Source organism: Mastacembelus armatus, chromosome 21 (assembly GCF_900324485.2).
Source record: "Mastacembelus armatus chromosome 21, fMasArm1.2, whole genome shotgun sequence".
Classification (NCBI taxonomy): Eukaryota; Metazoa; Chordata; class Actinopteri; order Synbranchiformes; family Mastacembelidae; genus Mastacembelus; species Mastacembelus armatus.
In genome coordinates this window covers 17,925,823-17,943,073 of record NC_046653.1, presented here as the reverse complement: position 1 = coordinate 17,943,073, position 17,251 = coordinate 17,925,823, and the positions used below count along the sequence as shown (strand labels likewise).

Here is a 17,251-nt window from a genome sequence, read left to right as displayed (position 1 = left end):
GCAGTTAAACGTAGCTCCAACTGCACCAATTTAAAATGTTGCTTACATGTTACATGAAAGGGGACATTTTTAATGATTAGTAATTGAAATGTATTTTACTTTACTACTTATTTTAAGACCTAGTAGATATTGGTGTTAGAACATAGTCAAACATGTTGTTCAGGTGACATCTGCTGGAAGTGAATGAAGCACCTTCTGAAGCACAGTGACATTTGATATAAGCTTGGTGACTGAATCTGTATTTGTTGTCAGGTTGGGATATTTGCCAGTGCTTGCTTGTATGTGTTTATAAACTTGGATATATACTAAAATTATTGTTGACGTCTACTGATTTTTGCTGCTGGCTCAAGCGTTCCTTGCTGGTTAGCTAGGCTATGGACATCTGGGTAAGGACAGAATCATATTTGTACTTTAGATCTAAAACCCTAACTTGCTCTTTTGTAGATCCAATATCCTCAAATGTATTGACTTGAAAGGCTACAGTTAAGTAACTAGTCTGTTCCCATTGCTAAATGAATTGGATACTGAGGCCACTGATTTGATACCTGCTCCACTGGTTGTATCACCAAACCAATATGACGGCACAGGCTGTAGCTACACCAACATATAGAGCTTCTCATACAGGGGGTGTCTAGACAGAGCACCGCAAGGGTCTTCACCTGTAACAGCTGACTTCTGGTTTTTCATGTCACATTTCGTCCTTATCAATTGAATCCTAGATCTTTTATAACAAGAAGTTCTTTCCAATTACACTTTCTTCTTTCTACCCTTTCAAGTTCGTCCATTGGCCTTGCTTAACTGGATAAATTGCTTTAGCACACCATTCTGCCTCCTCGTCGCAATTTATTTGTACCAATATAATTTTCTTCTCATTTCAGGGTGTTGCTTTATATACGTGTTTGCTTTTGCCAAGGCCAAGGCCTCCACTAAATGCCAGTGGAGCTTGTTGAATTTCCTGTTTATAGAAGGGAGTCTTTTGCCAAGCTACCTTTTGCAAGTGCTGTGTGCTGTTATACTGTGTGTGTCTTTACACTCCAGATTTTAAAGACTTTCTACTAAAAATTCAGTGAGTCTGAAAATCATGTTAGACTGTAAAAGAAAAGAATATACATTATTGTTATACATTGCCCATACATTTGCTGGAGTTTCTTTTATTAGAAGTAATGAATAGGAACTTCTCAAATTGTTTCCCAGCAGTCAAGGTGTGATTACATGGCAGGCAAGTGCCATGGGACCCCTCACTCTCAGGGGATTCAGGGATTTCAGGTTAATTTTCTAGCAATTGGTTTGTTAGAATTAACTGCAGATTTATTTGACGTGAGTATAAATGGAATAGACAAAGTCCTCAAACTGACATTATATTGCCTAATGTTTTGTAGAGAAGTTATAGATTTAAAAATCTAGTGCGAAAGCCGGCAAGTACTCTGTTTATTGTGCTTAAGGTTAAAAAGCAACGTTTTTCATTTTGATTTAAAAACGAGTCAGTTAGTAATAAAACAAAGCTCATCAGGAAACCAATTCAAATAAAACATTTGTAATCATAGGTCTAGCATGATTATTTCAAAATGCAAACTTAAAATCAACAACTCTTTTGCCAAAGCTAGGATTACATAAAATACACACAGCTTTGTTCTCATTTAATCAAAAGGAAATTATGATGATCCAGAGTTTGGATCCAATATATGTGGATCAATGAATAGTGCAACATAGTACTTTGTGAAAATTCTCCTTAAAGAAGAGAGTAGGTGCCAGTATGAGCCCCTGAGGAACACCACACAACAGTGAAATTGAGATAGATTGTTTTCCAATTGTAACAGAATACACTCAATCAGGAAAAAACAGGCTAATAGGGTCAGAGAGTTGTTTAAGTAGTGGCGTGTGATTTACCACGCAGTAAGGTCTAAGAGTGGTAATTGGTAATTTGCCAAAAATAGTGGTATTCTCTACCTAGCTCAGCAGCTGCTGATACATCAGCTATTTCCAAGATTTTAGCCAAAATGGACCAGTGGGAGATTGGATGAAGATTTGATAGTCCTGCAGGGTCAAGATTAGAGTTTTAATCTAAAGATCATTACTACATGCTTAAATTACATTGGAAACATCCCAGTGTTCATAGATGCATCTCAGAGACTATTGCTCACTGTATTCAAGAAAAAGGAGCCAGTGTATAAACAAGGATCTTTCCTCAGATGGGATAAGGATAAGAAGCTTTTGTTTGTTGAGCAGCTTTCTAGAGAGCCTGAGAGATTGGATTGATCAAATCTGTTTTGTCTCAGCATCTGTACATATATGATTTTAATAGACTTATCTGGAACACAGTTATCTTATTAACAAAAGTGAGGAAACTGTTGGATGTTAGAGGGACCTTCAGTGAGGACAGCACAACATAAATTAACAATAGTCAGTAATATTCACTAGGGCTCTGGGACAATGATCATATCTAGAAATAATAGAAGTATCTCATCTTTGCTAGTTTTATCCCCAATTGATATAAACTATTATATTCCCTTAACGCAAACAGAGAAACCCCCAATAGATTCGTGTTTGATTTTCTTTCCGCTTTCCTGCAGCTCTGCCTGTGGGCCAGCATGGAGTTGTCTTGGGGTCAACTCTACATTTTGGAGCAATATGTGGTGCAATACAATCCGGGATAGGTGAACTAAGAGTTGAAAAGGACGAGGGTGTCAGCAAGAGATTCCAAAGAAGGCATATCACTTAATGTCATAAGGTTTGTAGCTGTGAGGGCTAAGTTTCTTTCCAGGGGGGGTAGAGAACAGAGATTTCAGAAGTAACTGGAAAATGCATGGAAATCTCATCAAGCCAATATTAACAGAAAGGGAAACACTATATGAAACAACCAGAACCAGAGTATGCCTGCTGATGGATGGGGCTCGGTACAGCCTGCACAAGTTTAAAATATTCTATGAGTGTCTGGATGTGTCTGTAGAGGCACAAATACTCAGCAAAATAAATGACCATAGACTTCAAAAAGATGACACATTGCAAGTAAAAAAAAAAAAAAGCAGAACAAGATACACAGGAGTGTACACAGCAGAGGCAGATGGCAGACCAACAGCAACGGCTCTATCTCAGAAAAACTTGTGCAAAAAACATGGGTCAGGTGATCACAGCTAATTTTCTGATCAAGTTTCTTTTCAGGGGGTGGAGGACAGAGGTTTCAAAAGTAACTGGAAAATGCATTGAAATCTCATCAGGCCAATATTAGTAACAGAAAGAGAAACACTATATGAAACAACCAAGTCCAGGCTCCCTGCAACCTTGAGCAGCCATCTGACTTTCATTTGTTGCTTTGCATCTTTTTGTTTATCTTTTGTATAAAAACAAAGATTAACTTTCACTAAAACCTTTTCATTTCACATGCCAACTTCTCCTTGATATTTGACAGTGGAGAATTTCACTTCCTATACCTATTATTCCTAACTTGAAGTGTAGCGCACATAGACTTTTTTTTCTGAACGCTTAATAAATGCATTGAAAGGAGATACCCTGTACATCTTTTCATCTTATTCAACCTTATTAACCTTTACCCTTCTTTAGAAGTATGGAGGTTCTAAGCCTGTGTAACCACTGTGCACTTTAGCTCAAAACACCTGAACATTGAGTGTGATGTTCAATTCAGTTCAGGTCTTTGTCATAACATAAAAAATATATATATTTTTGCAGTAAAAGGTTGATCTGAAAAAACCCAGACAGACTGCAATAAAACTAGATATAAGACCATGCCTTTCTTTGCAGATTAGATAAAATAAAACCTGAACCTGTTGCACCTAATTTTAGAACCCTGTGTATCAAAAGAGTATGGAGGATGCCAAATTCTTAAAGACGGGATGGTGTACCTTTGTTTGACACTGCTGCCCAGTTGATTTGAGTCTTGTACATTTAAAGTCTCATACTAGGAAATCGCAGAGAAGAGTATTGAGAATTCTTGTAGCTTGGATTGTTCCTCCGTTGTATGTAACTTTGTGAAAAAAGACAATCCAGCTGAGTGCAAAAAAAAAGAAAAAACTAAGCCTAACTAGGACTGGTAAACATATGAGTGTAGTTGCTGATTTATACTATATAAAAAGACAGCAAAAAATTAACAGGTGACAAGTGTGTCAAACTTCAGAAAATGGGGTCACAGTGTGTGTGTAATTGATAATATTTTTTTATTACAACCCATGAGAACTATGAGTATTAAAAACCATCCATCTGCCCTCCACATTCACGTGTTCTGTGTTTTGTGATATATAGTCATGATTTGCCACATTATGTTTCCCAGCTCTTTCAATGTTAGATCGTGTTGCCCTGCTGTCTCTCAAGGTCTCTCTCTGTCTGCTCCAGCTTAGCCAAGGTCACCCGCTCCGCTCCAGGCTCCCTGCAACCTTGAGCAGCTAACTGACCGGGAAATGTGTGTTCTCCGTTCCATCACTTATGTGTCCTAGTCTCAATCAGCCAGATACAGAGCAGAACTGCCATTAAATGCTCCAGCTTGCTGCCACTTGGACATTAGGTCACTCCAGTAGATGTAATCTTTAAAAAAAAAAAACCCACAGTCGCTGAAGGACATCCAAGAACTAAGCAGTAAAAGCTCAGCTTCTGTTAATTCAATTAAGTTACTTGAAACACTAGCGCACCCCATAGTCTGAAACCTTGTGTGGTATTTGCACGTGACTGAGCATTGCCTTTATTGAAGCTATATATTAAAATCTTAATGAACAAATGTGAGTTAGAAATGTGTGTAGGCTTGTGTGCATATGTGTACACTGTGTGTCTCTCCATGTCTAATCCTGAGACTTCAAAGGACCTTGACTTTCTATAGGCCTTGACAAATTGCGACACGCTTTTAAATCACACAGTTACAAAGGAAGAAAAAATATAAGTAAACAGCATATGACTGTTCCAATTAACAAGGCGAGCCAAAGTGCTACAGAGCATTAAAGCCACAATAGTGAGAATGTATCTGGGACCTTGGCTTTGATATGAAATCTTGTGGCCTTGCTTCTACTGCCCTCCATGTTAAAAGCTTTTTGTGACAAGGAAATTACTTTATGAACATCTGAAAGACTCCCAAACACTTAAACCTCCCTGTTAGTTTCATTTCTAGACCATGAGAGAAGTGCTTCTTTTTTTTTCTTTTTTCTTTTTAATTGCTGCATCTTGTCATTCGTGTCATCAATCTCTTTCCCTGCTCTTATTTCATGGTTTGAGCCCTTTAAGCAGTTCCTAACCTCTCCTAACAAGTGGTCTGTTTTTCATTCTTACAAGGTCTGTGGAAAACAGTTTGTTTCAATATGCTCACTCTGCCAGGCCTGGCACTGGGTAAATTATATTTATATGTGAGTGTGTTTTTGTTTACATCTTTAAGGACTCGGTTCCTTCAACATGTACCTGGAATGTCCAACCCGGAAAGAAGCAGAAATACCAAATGTGTCTCTGCGGCCTTGAGACTTCACAGGGCCCCGACTTAGTGCTCAGCTCGGTAAACACAGTTTCCTCCTGTGGCTCTCTGTTTGGACAGGAAACAAGGAAGCTGATCAAACGCTGGCTCAGAAGGCTGTCGCTGCATTGAGCTGGAATGGAGTTGTGGGTCTTTTAAAGTACTTTAAATAGGTGGATATGTAAAAAAATAATAACACACCATTTATGGTTGGCAGATCCACTGGTTTTAAACCCTGTGTCTCTTGTGCTTGTGAAACACTTTACCAAAATAAATCATGCAGTGTAGATATTCTTATCTCAAGCTTGTATTTTGTTTACAAAGTAGAGGAAACCGTATCACAAACACAGTGTAAAGTTTGACGTTAATGCCCGACTGCCTTTGTGTTACAGATTTACAACCCTGTCCTGATGACATCATAGATTAGGAGTAGCAGGACACAGATGATAGGAGGAATTAATTGGATGTTTGTTGGCTGAGGACAAGGATAAACAGTGAGGAGGCAGAAGAAAAGAGGAGCAGAAAGTCTGTTAAAGTCATCAGGGTTAAATTGAATGATAATGCTTCCCCCTTGTGACTCTTTATTAAACTGCATACTTTGTAGAACAGTAAATTAAGGAAAATAAAATAAGGAATTTGTCTCATCATTTGAGAATAAACATAGATGAACAAACATCTTACAGGTAAAGAATGATATCTTTATATGATATTTTTAAGAAATTGTTTTAAGTATTCTGTAATGCGTGTAGAAATGCAGAAGTTTAACCGATTGCATTAAGTATTATATTTCTTAGAGTTATTGAATCTGCAAACATTGTTTAGTTTAGATGATTAAGTGCTGGATAAGACAACACAACACATGCAATGTGTGTAAGCTGCATGTTGGTTTCCAAACTACTTGCGATACGCTTCTTAAATTCAGGTTTAGGGTGAGCACAGAGGAAGTAAAAATGGCCTTCAAGTGTCAAACTCTTCACACACATCATTCGACACAATGGAGATCAAACATCTAAGTAGAGTAACAATAAGCAAAACCCATTTTTGAGTGGGAGAGGATGTGTTCTGTTTAAATTAACTTAAGACAAATGCTGATTTTTAATAATACATTATTTTGATTTAGTTTAGTTTAGTGGTAATGTTCTGTGAGAAACAAATGTTATTTGGGGGGAAAAAAAGATCAGTTTCAATTTCAGTTCCTGTCTTTATTCTTAAAAACAAAACAAAACCACAAGACATATGCCAGTTGCATGAGAAGATTGATGATGCGTAAATACAGCACATTCCTCTGGCTGTTATTAATTACATACAGGAATCAACATTCTCCCAACAGCTAACAAATTAATCAAAATGCTCTCATCAGTTTCATCTTAAATCTTAAAATAAAAAGGGAGAATTGATGAAGCGAGTTCTGTGACACTGGAGTTACTGCTCTTTATTGCCGGTGAGCTGCTCCCCAGATGCCTCATTTGAAAACTGCAGAAAGGGAGTGCTGATCTCACTTGACTGCATGTCTCCAGCTACCCGCAGCAGGCAGCTCAGAACCATGTCCTTGGCCAGGCCGGCCTCCAGGTTGCCTTCCCGACTCAACTGCAAAGTGATCTGGTCCAGACTGGTCAGGACCAACTCTGAACCCAGCAGAGGGCATATGGGGCTGGTGTGGGAATCAGAACCAGTGGCGCCTTCTCTTGCCATGTTTTCCATCATATATTGCTGGTATAGATCCAAGAGTTTCTGCTCTAAGTAGTGATTTAGAAGGGAGTTTGAGAATGGCCCCTCTCGTCCCTGAAGCAAAAAGCTCCGATCACGAGCACTCCCCAATCTCCAGCGGTTTGAACCTGCCCTCAGTGGATGCAGAAGACCACCCTGAGATGTCTTTTCTGGGGGAGAATCCTCTATGGCTGGGGGGACATCACAGGACTGGAGAAAGGGGCCAACAGGTTGGGCATCAGCACAGAGCCGCAGCTCACCATCATTAGCTGAGAGAGGCAGCACCTGGTCACCTCCAATGTGGAGGTCACTGTAGTTCTGGCAGATGCTCTGACAGAAGGATGGAACCAAGAAAGGGCCATCACCACCAGAGTGAGCCTGAGCTGGGATCTCTATCTCTGGAGAGATATGTCTGCCTGGATGGGTTCTCTGAATATCCAAGGATTTCAGCGGAGAAATGTACTCCACTGAAGCTCGCCTGTTGACTTTAGTGCCTGTTGGCTCAGGAGCATTGGGATGAACAAGTGTAGTGTGTCTGGTGGAGCCTGGTGCGAGGGTAGCAGCTGCTCTCGGCAGCCCATAAGCACTTTGGAGAGCCTTCTGAGGAGGGAAGGAGTCAAGCTCCTCCAATTCACAGAATGTCATGCTCAATAATCTGCCTTCACAAAGCATGCTGCAACAAAGACGACATACGCAGAATCTCTGAGCTGAAATATTAAAACACACTACATGTTGGTAACAGCTCATAGGCAGCTACTTTACAAGTACATCACCATCAATATATGACTGTTTCCAAGCTGTTTAAGCTTGAAATTAAGACAACCATGATCCAATTTAAGTTGTGTGGTTAAAAAGGTCAATATTACTCTGAAACAAACATCTTCCTACCTTAGACCAGTCAGTCTTAGTCAGCTGATCACTTGCTCTCAGTTGCCAAATGTCAAAGTCCTTCCAAGATCTTTATCACACAGCAAAAAGTACTTCTTAAAAACATTGCGTAGTGTATCAGTACGGTCTACCACATGTGTAAACTGTATTTGAATCAAAGGCTCCTCTCCCAAAGAGAAGTGAGAGTATCAAATTCTTCTCTTTTCGTATTTCTGCAAATTTAATCTTGCAGCTGCAAATTCTGAGCATATTCCAACACATCATCTGGCTAATTCATATCTTATCATCACAGGATTGTTACAGTACATACCTGCTGGGGTTATTGTCGTTGTTCTTAAATTAAGATTTAGCTTCTGTATGTTACAGTCTTGAGAACTTCTGCATTTGTTAGTGATAGAGCAGGTGTTGTCTTCTCAGGAAGGATACACCAGCGGTAAAAAGAGACCACTGAAGTTCTGTTTCTCTGTAACAGAAACAGATGTGGGATGGAGACTTAAGTTGAAAGCAGAAAGGGAAAGTCCATATTGAATGTGATCAAAACATCACAAAGTACAAATGTTGGACCAGATACTGATAAGTCGCACCCCAAAATCTTTCAGACAAATTATTTGGAGCTCTACTGTTACTAACTGTTACTATCTGTGTCAAAGCAAAGCAGAAGTGTGACTTTCTGCTCAGTTACATAACGAAAATTCATCGCTTCCTTATTAAAACCACACCTAGACTTTACCTTGTTAAAGTAAATGCAAATGCATGTAAATGTTACATGTTGATATGACATAGAAATTTTACCTGAGACTTTAAAATTATGTTTTCCTTTACTTTATTTGAAGTCCTCTGTGGTATAAACTCATTTTGCGTCAAATATTTTTCATCTAGGTCTAAATCGGTAATCTAGTGAAACTGACTGAAACTTTCAGGTTATATTCATGGCTGGGTTTTTCTGAGATGTAAATATCTTGTCTGCCTCTCTCACTTCAGTTAAGATGCTTCTATTTAGACTTCCTCAGCTTACGTTTGGAAAGTCCAACAACAGACGCACATGAAACACAAGAGAACATGTTTTATTATTAATTAGGCAAGGAAACCTAGACATAAATCCACATAATATAACTATTTTTACAGTCTAGGTTGTTATATAACTAATTTAGGTATCTAAATTTTAGTGTGTTTTCATGTTTGGCACATAAGTGTCACCTGCAGTCAGTCTTGTTTTCCTGATTAAAACTGAAATCTCCAGTCAGGTCTAGATTCGTGGTTAAAAGAAGTAAAGTTAAAGGGAGATAGTTTGTTTGATTGCTGACTGTTATTTTGTCCACTGAGTCTCGTATGAGTCCAGATATCTGATACAGGGCCACTGCTCAGCAGTAATGGTAGCACACGGTGTAGAGTTACCGACCCGTTGCCACAGCAATGTTGCTGAGCAACATCCAGTAACATTAAAGACATGTTGAGATCAGGTTAGACGGCTGTATCTGATCAGCTTTTGTTTTGTGTCACAACAGAGCAGATGTTTGGATATTTCAGAACCCTGGACAGCGCCTGGTCCTCGTGAACACTGTTCATTTGTAGAAATATTAGTTTTCTTTGAGAAAAGTATGGAAAGCTGCTTCACAAACTTTGAAGCTTTGAATCTAAGGGCGTCTCCGTAACCCTGAAAGGCTCCTTTTAGAGGAATGTTTAAGAAGATCAATAATGTTTTTCGCCCCAACCATCATGGACACAGACAACGGGATGGTGGTGGGTTCAAGTCCAAGGACTACCACAACGCCTGCACCATCCGGCTGGTGCGCAGCACCTCCATGCTCGTGGTGGGAGAGAAAGCTCAAACAGCCATGGGCTCAACTTTAAAACGAAGCAAAAGCACAGTGAGCATTGAGTCGACCTTGTACTATTATCAGAGGCAGGAGGACAGGATATGGCTGTACTCTCAGAATCAGAACTGCCTGGAGTACCTGGAAGCACTTGTGGCTTTGAGACGGCAGTATACAAAGAATGTGAGTGACTTAAAAAGTAAGGACACCAAGGCCACAGTTTCCTCCAAGAAAAAGCCTGCACCTCCGGCGCCCAATAAGGAAGAAACGGTAAGCTTAAATCATCTCTTGCCAGTACATGGCAGGCGATATCAAAGACAAATGTTTTCCCGTTCTTTAACCACAGATATCAAGAACCAAATCATCTGTGCCTCCAGTCTCCAGTGAGGAGGACACTTTACAGTTCTTTGATGCAGTCATTGCCAGCTGTGACACCGAAACTCTACGCAAACCTTATACGGACGATGGGCACGCTGACGTAGATTTCATAGGTGGGTTTGAAAAATAATTGTAATGATCTTAAGGTAGGATTTTGTATGATCTTTTAACACAGCTGTACTAAGTGGAAGGGAATACTTTTTCCCTGGGGTCACATCCTAAGTCTTTGCCATCTAGTCTGGGTTTTATCTTTTTAATCCAAATCACAGTGGAATTAAAAAAGTATTATTCTGTGTTTAATAGTGTGTAGACCTGTAGGTCAGAAACAAATAAACATAGTGGTTGAAAGTTATCGATGGTTAGAATTATTTTCACCTCAAATGCTTATGTGCAACTTTGTCACTAATAATAATGCAGTAATAAAGTAAATAGTATAAAAATACTGTGCTAATATTTAACATTCTTTGAGTATTTGTTTGAATACTGGGCTTTTTGTATTTCTACAGTTTAGTAGTACTGCTTTTACTTAAGTAAAGGGTCTTCTGAAATTGTACATCCATCCATCATCTACCACTTATTCCTGCTATCCGTGATTGTAGAGGGGCTGGAGTCAATCCCAGCTGACACTGGGTGGGGTACACCCTGGATAGATCACCTGGCTGTCATAAACATAAATAGATAGATAGATATAGAGGGTTTTTAGGTATAGGTTTGATGATAATACTTATTACCTTAGTATATTTTTAATTGCAGGACATGTCTTTGTCTTTTCATTGCTGTATTTCTAGAGTTAGTGAGGAATTTTTGTTTTGCCACTGATACTTCTGATTTTTAGTGTTTCCAAATCTTCACTAAAAGTAATACTTTTACTCGCACTAGACACGGACACGCCTTTCCCAGGAAAGTGCAAGTGTAATACAGTTAATGGAGGCCCATTTTATCCGAGTACACCAGCATGCACACAGGCCATAAATCTAACCTGGAACATTTGAACTGAATGCAGCCATTCTGTTTTGTTTTGTTTTTTTGTTTTTTTCATTTAACCTTAGGCTTTGATAAATGTGTGCTGTGACAAAAAGTCTAATTTTCCTTCACAACTAGATATATTCGGCAGTTAAACTCCAGTGTAGTTGAGGATTGAGTAAGCCAGAAATAATTTGTAACACTCCCATTTATAGATTTTCCTGGCTTTTTGTAGCTTTGCAGTAATTCTCATTTAGGTTTTACCTGCTTAGAATGAAACCCAGAAGCCCTTTTGGCTTACAGGTTTCAGCTTCAATTGAGGTTCTCACTCTCTGCCTTTCTCTCCCACAGTGGCCTCCAGCTCAGCTGAACACGACCTCCACTCTAATTGGGTCTTGCGAGTTCCGCAGGTCATGGATGACTCCAAGCAGAAAGTGGTTCACGACTGTGCCAATAAAAGTGTCCCAAAAAAGAAAAACCTGAGTGGGTCCACAAGCAGTAGACTGCGACTTCAGAGGAACCCGATCCACCTGCCCAAAGTGGTGGAGAGTGCATTCCAGACTTTGCGCTTCAAGCCCAAATTAAAATAGCAGTAAAGCTTAACAGACATTTAAAGCCATCAGCACTGCCACCCTTACAGCATCATCGGAAATAAGATTACTTTAACCATTGTGTTAATAGCACTTCTTTCAAATGTGCTTTTGAACTAAATAAGAGGAATGTGCAGTGTTGTCATGGGTGTGGGATTTAGGCTGAGTGCAGTTTACGGTTAAGACCTGCAGAGACCAGATTCCTCCCAGGTATGAAAGCCAACTTCGAAATGCAACAGTGACAGCTTCACAGTAATATCACTGTCAGAATAGTAAACATAATTTAGAGTGGTGCATGAATGTGTTTGATTTAAAAGTGTTGTTCCGATTTGCAAGGGCTCAGCTGACTGAATAGTTCAAACCCATCTTGGGTTATTCTGCTCCTTGCTGCTGATGTTAAAATAGTTCAGAGGAATAAAACTTATTTCCGTAAGACAGAACTTGGATTCCAGCGGTGCTGATATTTCTTGTAGTTTTATTTGCCCACGTTTTCAGATACCTTTCACTGAAATGTCTGATAAAATAGCGCTGACTACCTTTTTAGGTGCCTATGGCCTTGAAACATATAAATGATCCCCGCCTGCTCTACATGTTAATGTGGGTAAGATAGAAAGTGTGTAATTGCTGCAGTGGTGTAAGAACTATTCATAGCTTTGATTTAAATGAAGTAGAAAAAACAGCTTAAAAATATGTCCTGACTTCAAAAAGGTACAAAACTATTACCAGTAAAATGTACCTAAACTATTGATAGGTAAAAGTACTCATGATGTAGTATGACTTTTTTCAGTCTTATAATGTATGCATAATGCCTTTACCTCATTCAAGTAACTAAATGAAACTGTCACTTTCATTTTCTTTCTTTATTACAAATGTGTCAAGTACAAACTATACAGCATTCACTTCTTTTCTGCTTTGACCTTGGGACTGAAGAAGGATGACATAGGCTTCATGCCAGTCTTGTCCACTTTAGCTAAAGTTTTCTGAGCAGCAGTCATCTTCTTGGGTGGCTGGAATAAGGAGGAGAATAAAAATCAATGGTAACCTTGCACAGAGGTGGCTGGGAATGTGTTACAAATTGAGAACTTCAACTCAACCCAAGGGAAAAGATGGTTCTACAGCATAAACCCCTTGACCCATCTGCACAGTCTACATCCAAAACTTAAAGAAGCAGTCAAAAAACAAGAGCTATACTAACAGTCCCTCAAGGTCTTCAGGGCAACTGACCACTTTATCTATTTTGTTTTAATCACAATAAATAATGACCAAAGACCATGATTCCTTAATCATTGTCTTTTTCAGGCAGACTGCTCCATATACACTCACTTTCCGCGCAAAGTCTGCACTGTTGAATTTGGTGTAGTCCTCTCCGGCCTCCACCGGTTTGTCTGAAAGTTTCCGCTTCTGCCAAACGAGGAAGTAAGAAATTCTTTTCATGACAAAGAGCACCAAACTTATTCCCCTAAAAATCCACACCACTACTAGCTCTAATAATCACACACTGTAAATGAAACAACCCTTATAACCAGTGTCACAAAACACACAAGAAGTGACTGGGGATGATGGAATTACGACAAACGTGCAAATGCTGCGATGTTAGAGTGAGGTGGAGGACTACAGAAAACATTCTCCGAGATTTCGACAGCATACAAAGAGAAGAGTGTATGTAACGCCTACATCACTCGTATTTAAGAACAGAAACAAACCTTGGATGGAGGTTCTGTCTCCTTTGGGCTTGTCAGCTCTGGTAACCTATGAAACAGGAGAAGATGTAGGGTTGTATAATCAGCATACCATAGAACTAATAGTCATGATGTCAAAGTATTAATTGTCTGAACGTACTGTAAGTGGCTGAGAAGGGCTTTGCTCAGGTCTTCACTGATGTAGTCTGATATCAGGCCATGAGCATAGCGTAAGTAGTCCACTGTGTCATAAAGATAAGAGTGTGACAGCGATCACTGACATAATACTAATTATTTTATTAAATTAGGGTTCAGAGGGGTACGTTTCTGTGTTTAACTATCATTAACCCACAGACAGAAACCATGCAACAGTAGTGCCATCTATTGGTTAACATCCTATCTGCTACCAAACCATAAGCTGAAATAAGGCAAAACTTTCTTTGTTTAGGAAGATGAGGCCAGAATTTCTGTCAGTAAATACAAAAAACACCCTGAAGATGAATTGACTTACCCTCACTGTAGTCTGAGTCTGACTTGACTCTAATATATGTTGTGGATTTGACTCCTTCTCCAACAGAGATATTTCTTTTCTTAAGGGCAACAACTGTCCTCTCCACCTACAACAAGAAGTTTAAAAAAATATATAACTGCATTGTGCAAAACGAATGTTATATAGTTTTTGTCCTTTTTTCCTAATATACCATAGTCAAGCTGTCTTGCACTGTATGTGGACATGCACCAAAATATGTTGTCATTTTAGTTGGATAGCTAAATTACACATACCTTTTTCTTTAACCAGTTCATTGTCTTCTCTTGGCTGTATCGATGAAACTTCAGATTTCCTACCTCTATTAAAATGAAACACAACATTTAAACAAATCAATAAACATAACCATATTGCTGCGTAATATTAGATTTAAAAAATAAATTTCACCTTTCTCCTCTGTAATGTGGTGCAGGGATACCAGGGAACGTGTGCAGCTCAGCAGCCTAGAGCAAGCTGGGAATTCCTCATCCATAACAATCTGATCTACAGGCTGGAACTTCCCCTGAGCAGGTGATAAAATAAAACTTTATAGCTTCATATTTTGACTTTCATGTATAAGGTGTAAGCTAAAAAAATTAAAAAGATTCAATTCAAATCTTACTTATTCATATACAATTATGGTTATATTATTACTGTTATTACTGGGTTTTGTTATATTGGTCAGATAATGCCTCTATAATTTTTACATGTGAAGAAGCACAACCAAATATTCTGGTACAGCAAATAAACTCATTTGGTATCAAACCCATTAGTCTGTTGACACTCCAGGATTTAGATGGCACTTTTTGTCAACCTCAGAAATCTTGTACTTTTATCTTTATTTTTCTTCCATACAAAAAAAAATGACATGAACAGACTCCGGTCTCTTACCTCTTTATCAGATTTAATCAAATAGGGCAGAATTAGATAGAGAGGATCCATTGCTGTTACAAAGAGAAGTCTCCCATCTGTTTAACAGAAGAGACAACTGTGAATTAACACATGGCCAGACTATAAACCTGAGACAGACAAATTTACAGTATAAGAATTAGTTTACATGCCTACTTGTTAGTCTAAGATGAGATGACTAGTTTTGTGTCAGCAGCTCCTCTTTGTCATTGGTGTTTGTCTGTGCTTAGGTTATATTGTCATAATATATGGACATGGTCCTAGACATGTTTCAGTTTTTATTACCAATGTACCTAAAGTTTCTGCTTAGAGGATTTGGTTTATTTTGAGTTCTGTTAGTTTACCCAAGCTTTCGTATGTAAAGATTGCAAAAACTCTTTTGCTGCTGCCGCTAATAGGGATTTAAATATAACATCTGCCACTTTAGTAGCAGTGTAAATAATTATGATTAAGTTGCTTCTGACTTTGCAGTGTAGTGAGTAATGACACCCACCTCTCTGTACAGTCTGTCCAACAAACCAGGAGTGGAAATCTTCTTCAAATGCTTTGACCTCGTACAGCTGTACATCACCACTACCAAGCATATACAGAGATGCTGCATCTGCAGTTAAAAATATGAGGAACTGTGTCACTTTCACTACCACATCTGTATGTACAGGATACAGAGTTAGAAAGTGGTCAAAACTGAAAGCAAACATGCAGACACACAAAGTTTACATGGTTTGGCCTTGAGATGGGAATGTTTTACTATCTGTAAAATTAATATAAAATATACAGTACAGTGCAAAAGCCTTAGGCAGGATGCTTTTAATATAAATTGCATAGTGTTTTCATTTATAAATTAACTTCATACCAAATGCAGTGAATGAAACAAAACCTAAATCTAATCAGTATTTACAGCTCTCCTCTTTGTCCTTAAACTAGCAGCAGTTCTCTTTGGTTTGACCTACACACAGTTTCTCCTGGTACTTTGCAGCACCTTGGAGAAGCTGCTGCAGTTCTTCTGCAGATTCAGAAACAGTGTTTCTGTCACTTCATGTGATCACAGACTGACTCCACACTGCCCAGATCAGGGCTCTGTGGGGGTCAGACCATCTGCTGCAGGACTCTTGGTTCTTCTTGCCTCTGAAAATAGTTTTTCCTGAACTCTAGTGGGTTTTATGGTCTTATTGTCATGCACAATATGCTGCACAATGAACCTAGGATAAATCAGACATCTAATGGTGTTTTGTGATAAGAATCTAAAACATCTAAAGTGCCTAAAACTTCTGCACAGTACTGTACATCTTCTAGCTGTAGACCTAGATGTATGTATGCAACAGAGATGATACAATGCAAAGGCTGGACCTGTAGAGGGATTCCTTAGTCTCACAAACGATGGGTTCCTGTCGCGCGTCCGTGTGTCAATGACAGAGTCTGTGGGTACCAAAACAAAAAAAAAGTCGAGGTGTAATGTGGGAAATTGTCTCTGTATAACACTATGTTACACATTTTCAAAACTAGCTAATGGTTAACTACGATAAAAACTAGCTCATGACAAATAACTATTTAGTTAACTACCAGTTACTGTCAGCCAAGTAATAACCTAATATGTCCTGACATGTAGCTAGAAGCATGCTAGCGTGATGCTAAACAGTGTCAAGTAGTTTTGGTATTAACGAAATGACCAGGCTACCCTTTAGCATTAGCATGTTAGCTCACAGTCAATGCCTACCTGCAGCGACCACCACCCAACTGTCATTTTCAACGTTAGGCGCTCGCTTCTTTTTAGTCGCCATTTTGAATGATTCAGGGTGGCTGAGTGAATTTCCGTTGTCGGGTCTTTCTACTGGTGCGAACTATGTTTTTTTTTTTTAAATCTGGGCTAAAACAGCGCTGGCCTAATGTTACTACTGAAAGTAACAACGTTTTGTTTTTTTTCTGCCGAGCAACATGAGCTCAGAAAAGGCGCCTCTCCGCGTTCACCTCCTGCGTTTGTCCCACAGGAGAAAACACGACCATTATTATTGTGTCTTCAGCTTCAATTCTGTAATATCTTTTAAACAAGCAAAATGAAACACGTTTATAAAATCAAACGACTACTCTATTGTTGAAAGTAGCGAAAAATAAGCGAAAACAGACCGTCATTTATTTTTGATTCACCCTGTGTTTTTACTGCAGTGGTACGTTCCGTGGTGACGTCGTGTTGGCGTGCAATTTCTCAGGTGGACACTAGAGGTCGCCCGAGAGCTTGGAGTAATATTTCAGGACGTGGTAGTGTTTGGCTTTGTCCTGCACAGTTTACCCTCCAGTCACTCAGCTGATATTTCAGCGGTATGGTTTGGTCTTCAGCAGAGAGGCTCAGGGTCTCTGCTCTC

The 17,251-nt window shown here is 39.1% G+C and overlaps 3 protein-coding genes across 6 annotated transcripts; 1 reads left to right on the top strand and 2 right to left on the bottom strand.

Annotated features, from left to right (window-relative positions):
• Positions 1-6,621: 6,621 nt before the first annotated feature.
• On the bottom strand, positions 6,622-8,680 carry LOC113123513 (protein CXorf21). Of its 3 annotated transcripts, XM_026295667.1 has the most exons (4): positions 8,620-8,680; positions 8,346-8,498; positions 8,036-8,105; positions 6,622-7,854 (listed from the first exon to the last, which is right to left on the bottom strand). In XM_026295667.1, exon 4 carries the CDS (start codon positions 7,817-7,819, stop codon positions 6,863-6,865), a length of 957 nt encoding a protein of 318 aa, XP_026151452.1. In that variant the 5' UTR covers positions 7,820-7,854; positions 8,036-8,105; positions 8,346-8,498; positions 8,620-8,680; the 3' UTR covers positions 6,622-6,862. The 3 variants fall into 3 exon arrangements, with proteins under 3 accessions (XP_026151452.1, XP_026151451.1, XP_026151453.1); XM_026295666.1 differs by having other exon boundaries at positions 8,346-8,679; XM_026295668.1 differs by having other exon boundaries at positions 6,622-7,820; positions 8,346-8,679.
• A 1,031-nt stretch (positions 8,681-9,711) lies between these two features.
• Positions 9,712-11,895, top strand: c9h13orf42 (chromosome 9 C13orf42 homolog). Its single transcript, XM_026296108.1, has 3 exons — positions 9,712-10,119; positions 10,196-10,340; positions 11,542-11,895. Exons 1-3 carry the CDS (start codon positions 9,712-9,714, stop codon positions 11,778-11,780), a joined length of 792 nt encoding a protein of 263 aa, XP_026151893.1. The 3' UTR covers positions 11,781-11,895.
• Positions 11,896-12,621: 726 nt separating this feature from the next.
• rnaseh2b (ribonuclease H2, subunit B) lies at positions 12,622-16,951 on the bottom strand. Of its 2 annotated transcripts, XM_026295654.2 has the most exons (11): positions 16,609-16,942; positions 16,242-16,310; positions 15,388-15,495; positions 14,877-14,953; positions 14,394-14,508; positions 14,243-14,307; positions 13,971-14,076; positions 13,620-13,701; positions 13,484-13,529; positions 13,104-13,181; positions 12,622-12,787 (listed from the first exon to the last, which is right to left on the bottom strand). In XM_026295654.2, the coding sequence occupies exons 1-11, from the start codon at positions 16,670-16,672 to the stop codon at positions 12,677-12,679; spliced, it is 921 nt and encodes a 306-aa protein (XP_026151439.1). In that variant the 5' UTR covers positions 16,673-16,942; the 3' UTR covers positions 12,622-12,676. The 2 variants fall into 2 exon arrangements, with proteins under 2 accessions (XP_026151439.1, XP_026151440.1); XM_026295655.2 differs by lacking the exon at positions 13,104-13,181 and having other exon boundaries at positions 16,609-16,951.
• Positions 16,952-17,251: the final 300 nt, after the last annotated feature.